This window comes from Pezoporus flaviventris, unplaced genomic scaffold (genome assembly GCF_033815535.1).
Source record: "Pezoporus flaviventris isolate CSIRO_AGI_PZ_B2104156 unplaced genomic scaffold, CSIRO_AGI_Pfla_v1 ptg000040l, whole genome shotgun sequence".
NCBI classification, from domain to species: Eukaryota; Metazoa; Chordata; class Aves; order Psittaciformes; family Psittacidae; genus Pezoporus; species Pezoporus flaviventris.
The window spans coordinates 3939509-3946871 of NW_026892588.1; the positions used below are offsets into that span (position 1 = coordinate 3939509).

General features: G+C 37.3%; 1 protein-coding gene across 1 annotated transcript in view; it reads left to right on the plus strand.

Moving 5' to 3' along the window:
* Nucleotides 1-514: 514 nt before the first annotated feature.
* Nucleotides 515-7363, plus strand: part of BCAR3 (BCAR3 adaptor protein, NSP family member) — a 91204-nt gene continuing 84355 nt past the window's right edge. Inside the window, exon 1 of the mRNA XM_061465490.1 lies at nt 515-667. Coding sequence (XP_061321474.1) covers nt 637-667 — 31 coding nt within the window. The 5' untranslated portion in view covers nt 515-636. The remainder of the gene's footprint in view (nt 668-7363) is intronic.

Consider the following 7363-nt stretch of genomic DNA (forward strand, 5'->3'; position numbering starts at 1 on the left):
TAAACACGGAATGTCTTTGAAATAGGTGGAGTATAAATGAAGAAAAATATGTCAAAGGAGAGCTGCTGTTACTAATGTCTTCTTTTCTACTACAGTCTTCTACTACAGCTGTTTGTCTTCTTTTGCTCTTCTGATGAGAATACCTAAGGCTTCAGACAGATGCCAGAGGAAGAGTTTAAAGAGTTAAATTCAGAGTTTAAAAGCACTGAAGCACTTCTTTTAGTTTATACTTAATAAACCATAAAATTTCTGATGAGGAGCTTATCTGGTAGTTCCAAGATTACAGACCTAATGTATTCAAAGGCAAAGTAGACCTACAAGTGCTTCACCTGCAATGCATTGGGATTTAATGCAATCTAAGCCACACTTGTGTCACTCAGCTTTTCAGAATTAGTGCAAATCTGGGGCTTGGCTGATGCAATAACCTTTACTCTCAATCACAGCTGAGTCCTGTTAGTTAATCTGGAGAGCCAGAATTCTACTTGGTGGTGTCCTTTACTGCAGCAGCATGGTTTCTGCTGTTTCTGCATGCATGCTGTTATTGCAGCAGATTGCTATTCAATATGGTGAGGTAAGCCTGGAAAGCTTTCTGATGAAGAGGCTCAGCACACAGCACAGTGTCAATGGAAGCTTGTTATGAGGAATTCTGCAGTACAGAAATCAGCAGGTAAGGAGGAAGCTGAGTGGTAATGACTGAGAAATCAGCAGAATCTAGCCTTCATTTAATGGTGGTGCATGGCTTGAATGCAACCACACTGTATTGGGGAATGTGTGGGAAGTAGGAAGTAAACGGGAGGAGGCTGGGAAGAAATAAATCATTTGGGCTGTCTGCAGAAAGAACAATAAAACTGGTGTGTGGCCTTAAAGAATGGAGTTTGATACCACAAAATTAATCAAAAATACTTTGAACAAATTTGAATTGGCATTGCAAGTTTAGTCTGGATCAGGACTTTATTATCTACCTGTGGTGATTTTTATCTGGCCCTAGGAATCCTGGCACTGCTATTCTGTATTTTCAGAGTGAAAGAAAGTTCTTTATTTATCAGACTTGCCTTCTGTTCACAAAAATACAACTGATAGCATTTTTGCAGGTTAACTTAGTTGATTCAAAGATTCCTGACTTGCCACTGTTTTCTCCAGCTGGAACCCAAGTATCTTCACATTTCAGCTGGCCAGCTTTTTGGGTCCAGAGTTGTAGTGTAAAAATACTCAATTTCTTTCTGCACATATGATCAGATTCTAGAATTTTGTAAGTAAAGGATCTGTAAGACTCTTAGAGGCAGATTGACTTACTAAGAAAGCTGATGAGATTATGACTCCTACTGCTGTTTGTGGTTGAACTCCTCATAGAGCAGCTTCTGGACTGTTGCAAATTTTAGCCCAAGTTTTAATGATAATCAGATATTTTTTTATTGCTGTCTCAATGCAGATTGCCTGGTCTCGTGAGTTGTTGCCCTAAATATCATGTAGGCAAGAACATTCAGTTTAGAAGAGGGAGAGAATATCAATCTAAAATTAAAATACTAATTTCAGTTAAAACTACATTTGTTCCAGCTTTGTGCCCTGTGCTGTATGGATCATCCTCACTGAATATAATAGTTTATTTTAATAAACCTGCTTATTTGGACTTGATGATCTTAAAGCCTTTTCCAACAAAAATGATTCCATGCAGGAGCTGGGGTTATTTAGTTTGAGAAGAGAAGGCTCTGTGGGGACATTATTGCTCCCTACAGTTACCTGAAAGGAGGTTGTAGTGAGGTGGGGGTTCATCTCTTCTCCCAAGTAACAAAGGATAAGACAAGAGAAAACAGCCTCAAGCTGCACCAGGGGAAGTTTAGACTGGATATTATGTACAGTTTCTTCCCCAAAGGCAGTGGTGGAGTCACCGTCCCTGGAGGTGTTCACAAACTGTGTAGATGAGGCCCTCAGTGACATGGTTTATTACTAGACTGGGAGGAAAAGTTGGACTTGATTATCTTAAAGGTCTTTTCCAACCTGGTTGATTCTGTGATTCTATGAATATTGATCATCTTCAGGAAATTCACTCTTTTTCTTTTCCTGTGAAATTATAAGTTGTTTAAAAAGAAACAAATCAGTGAGCCGTTTTACTTTTTGAGGGAATTGAATTTACAACCAAATTTTACGTTACACAAAGTTTATTACTTCTGTCATTTGTATTGTTATTGCTTGTTATTGTTGTATTGTTAATGTGGCTTTATGAAGGATATCTGGAGATAGCAGCTAATATGTTATGTTCTGCTGTTAATCCCGAAGCAGTTCTTATCATTTTATTACCTTTACTAGGTAACCAGACATCTTAAGCAGATTTTGCCAGTCATTTGCTTTAAAAATAATACCAGGAACTTTTCTAACAAAATATAATTTGCTATGATTTTAAAGGAAGATACATTTTTATTTCAGAGTAATTTAATTTACTGTAAAAAAAAAACAAACAACTACAGAATAACCTTTAATGTTAAATGAAAGCACCATGGCCTAGCAGGAATGTAGTTCTCTTAGATCTTATCATTAAGTATATTTTGTCACTTTTGTTGGTTTTGTGAGATTCAGTACATAACTGGAACAGTTACAAGCTGAGTAGTCAACATGAAATGTTTTGTCTAATGTTTTTTCCTCTTTAAATAAATAGAAGTAGTTTACATTAGGGGTTGTGCTTGAAATTGTAAAAGAAAAGTCAACAAAAATGAGTGCAAAGACGGCTAGGGAAACATACCAGGTTGGCATTGCAGCTTGGGGTACCAGACTAATGGGGAGGAAGAGAGAAGGAAGGAAGGAAGAGGCAGTTCCTTTTGTTAACTACACAGTTTAGAAGGTTAGAGCAGCGAAGCAGTAAGTACACATGTATGTGAGAGCAAAGGCAGGTTGCAGAGCAGAGAGGTTCAAGCTGTTGCAGAAAAGGAGAAACCAAACTCAGAAAAATCGAGTTTTTTGTTCTGATCCATTTCAATGCAAAATTAGCTGGTGGTTTGCTCATTTGTTCAAACCACCTTTATCACTGTCTTAAGCTAGAAAGATTTTATTTAGTGCTGGTGTATGTGAGGTGTGTCAAAGTAGTCCTTTCTTTTGCTAACATTGCAATAAACAGCAATATAGGGGCATAGTGAACAGAGCTTGAAAAAAGAATGTCTGTTGGTCATAATTCAGCAAATACACTCCTATGCTCTGCTTTGGTTATTATTATTACTGCTGCCAGTTTGATTCTTAGCACAAGTGTAATTTGGTAGATTAGATAGCACCTGGTAACTAGAGTTAACTGGTCATGTGAATGCATCAGCCTTTTAAAAGAAGTTACATTATTTGTAGAACAATTTGGAAGAAAGACCTAAATTACCATAAAAATTAAAGCACCCAAAAGGAAACAAAAAACAGTGGGGCTTGATTCAAAAAGTCTGTGTACATGTTCTGAGCAGCCTTATAAAAAAAACACAGCAGAACTACTGGCCATTCTCAGGGCAGAAGAGGTGAAGATGAATCTTCCATGATAAAATATTGCAGAAACCTATTGAAGTAGCTAAAGGACTTGAGACAGGCTCTTTATTTGAGTGGTTCTGGATCAGCACATCTGAAAAATGCCCTCTTAGCAGGGGCATTTGTTGTTTGTTTTGTAGAAGAGGACCATTTCACATATCCAGTTTAGCATTTGACCATGCAAACATCAGACTTGTTGTGATGGAGGTGAATAATTCTTGGGTTGATCTGGTTGTGGAATTGAAAGGAGTAGGACTAGTTTTTTTTTTACTTGGATTAATCTACAGTGAAATTTTAGTTTGGAATCACAGCTGTAACTTCATTTTCTCTTGATCCCCTCTCCCTGAAGAGAGTTTAGCGTGCTAGCTTTAACTAGATTTCTGATTATGTAGGATACATGTTTACAGTCTGTTCCTGTTGGGGCATTATAGGATCTGGCTGTACAAGATGAGAAGCAGCTGTGGAGTCTTTCGAGCAGTGCATACTGGCTCAAGTTCAGCATTGCACTAACACTTAGGCTGCTTTTGACTGGCTTCAGGTACAGGTAAAATGAATTCCCATCTAGCTACAGAAGACCACATAGACATACAGAAAGAGGAAAGACTTACTAGACTGTAGTGATTGACACTTCCTGTTGAAGTGTATGATGATTTTAGCTCTGTTTATTTCTCTAGAGTCTGCATTGCATAAATACACTTAAAATTTGCAACATCTGTGGGGATGTTGAATCAAACCAAATCAGTCATTTTATAGGACAAGCTTATGCTTATAAAAGTGTTGTGAGAACGATACAGGTCTATTTATTACCCTTGTTTATTGGGTAAGGATTTTTTTTTAGAGATTTTGGTTGTCTCAGTGTCTTTGTTTTAAATAGGTTTTGATTTTTTGTTTCCTTTGCACATGCTGTCTCTTAAACTCATTTATATTTTTGCTATCCAGGACATCTGTGGCAGTATGTTCCCCTTGAATAAGATTACGTGAAAACGTGCTGCTTCTCTTCTAGGGCTTCTGGTTAGCTTAATAATTAAATATATGTTGGTGTTATGAAGTGGAGAAAGTTGTACTTCTGTTATGTAAGGAAGGTAAATGAAGGGTGGTTAGTCTATGCCTTCCATAAGCAGTCCGTAATGATGAACCGCTATCTTAATTCTTTCTTGTAAGCTACTGATGATGGGTATTGGCTACATACCAACTGAAAATACTTGGTTTGAAGTCTGACGTAAGGATAGAGTAACTCCATGTTTGTGGTATTATTTATGAAATCTATGGAAAATAGAACTGTAACACAAGGAGAAAACCCCATAGACATATTCCATATAACTGAATTAGTCTGACACAATAGCCTGAGTAGATGTTAAGCAGACACTTCAATTAGCTGTGAATGGTAATCTGTTGTGTGGTTGCTGAGTCAGGATGTATTTAAATCCAGATTAGTATTTTGTAGACTCTTTATCTTTACATAAACATTGGCCAGAACAGCATATACAAGTTGAGTAATGTTTTTTTCTTTTTCACTGTAGTCTGTAGATTTGCTAAACATGGGACTGACCTAAAAAGTCCAGGTTAGATGTGTCACTTCAGTGTTTAGCGTGCTGACAGTATTTATGCTCATGTTTCTCTTCAAAGAATTTGGTATCCTTAAGTCTTTTACAACAATTTGTCAAAATTTTACCAAAAATATTGTGATTATTATAGCTTAAAACAGTGATTTGAACAAGGAAACATGAAGCAAATTGGGGATTAAAATAAATGAACGAGAGTCTTGATAGTCTGCTCAGTATATCGTATAATACTGCATATTCTTACTAGTTCTGTCTGCTCTGAGCTGTTATTGTAAAACCCACTCCTCTAGCTTCTGGCTGAGCAGCATGTGTAATGTCTGTGACAGTCTGAGCCCTTGGAGATGGAATGGGTTGAACAGAGTAGCCTATTCAGATAAATGTAGGGGGTTCATTCACATGGAAATCATTCCTGGCACAGCTGATACAAAGTATGAGTAAAAGAGGAAACAAAAAGGAGCCACAGTGAGCTGCACTCTCAGCACCAGTAAATCATCAGAACTTTCTTGTTCACTATACATGTAAGTTACTCTACATCATATCAGCACCACCCAAAGTCATGAGGTAATGGTGAGACATAGTCCTAGAGAAAGAGATTGGTTTAAATTAATTTGAAACCTGATTCTCATTTATGTGTATAAATAAACCATGCCATGCAATTAGAGCAGCAAACTTTAAAGCAAAGTGATTTTCATCTTAAAAGCGCATAGGTATTTTTCTATAGTACTGAAAAGCTGGATGAGTCTAGTTTAAATTGGTAGAGGGGAAAAAAGTGTAGCTAGCCAGTATCAGCAAAAGCCTAGGAAATCTGGGGTTTTCTGAATTTTGCCGCATCAGTTGTGCTTCCAGTAGGAGGAGTTGTCATCATATACTTGCACTGTAAGAGTTATCACACTTGTGCTTTAATTATTTAACTCATGAAATGCAATTGTATTTACAATGTGAAATATCTCTAAAGCTCGCCTATATCTTACTGGCTTGTAGTACTTACTGGTAATTGGTATCAATAGAAATATGAAAGGAAGCTTGCAGCTTGTAGTACCTTACAAGCATACTTATGTCTGTCCTTGCCTTTAGGGAAAAAATTGAGTGCATTTCCTAGAGATTACAATTTATTTTCCATTTTTCTGTTTTGCATAGAATATTGTGATAACTTGAAAACTTTGGAATTTTACCTTATGTTTTAATAGTCACAGTTAAGGGAAAAGCTTGAAATGAACTGCCAGGATGTCTTGAAAGCCCAAGAAAGAGGCAAGAGAGGGAAAAGCTAAGTCTCATATGTGCATAGTCTTAAGATTTTTTGTTTACTTGTTTTACGCTGCAATACTGATAATGACTTAAAAATATGGTGTTTTAGAAGTCCTAAGGGGACATACTTTCATTCGTATTTTAAATTCAATGTAACACACTGCTTGGATTGAACTGCTGCTTTTGATCTATTTGTCACTCATGTTGCAAGACAGTGGTATACTTGGTGGTACAATTTTGCTTTGTTTCTCATACTCTTTTCCAGTACTTATCTCTTTTCATTAAATCATGAAATAGGATTGAAGTAAAATGTATGTTTTTGTAGTTTCTCAGTAATACAGCTTCTGCATAGAGTCCTGTGGGATAAAGAGATCTTAATCAAGCCTGTCCTTTCACTAAGAGAAGGGAACTGCTTTAGATGTATATCAACATGGTATGTTCAAAAGACTTTCAGATTGCTCTAGAGCAAAAGAAAACAGATGTTTAAACCTCTTGGGTATCACAAACTAGTGCTGAAACTTTCTGTGAAGCCTTATTATTTCTCTTGTCTAAGGGCCTTGATTCAAACAGCTGCAGTGACTTACAGTGCTGGCACTCCCCTGCTGCCTTTCCCATCCCTTTGCTGTAGTTGTTTCCACAACACAGTTGGCAGAAATAAGAAAGCCTGTGCCTCACTTGCTTTATTTCACAGTCCAAGGTGGAATAAAAGGGTGTATGTTTACATACAGACTGTGATCCGGGTGGCAGAGGAGTCCCTAACCTGTAGCAGAATTTAAGAGGAGATTTTATGTCTCAGATTTGCACTTTTGCTGTTCGACCACTTCACCTTCATTGCTTCCTCTGTGCCAGCACAAGCATTTCTGTGGGTGTACAGTGAAAGAAATAAGAGACCTGATTTGACTTGAGATAACAACCGCTTCCTATGGGTCATTTTCTCTGCCAGATCAAGTCTCTGATCCCCTTCACTGCAGTTGAGTGAATGCTAGAGCTGGCACAGGAAAGAAATCAGTGCAAGGAAGGAACAAGCACTTAAGAAATACTTGTCTTAATCACTTGAGTTGGAGGCT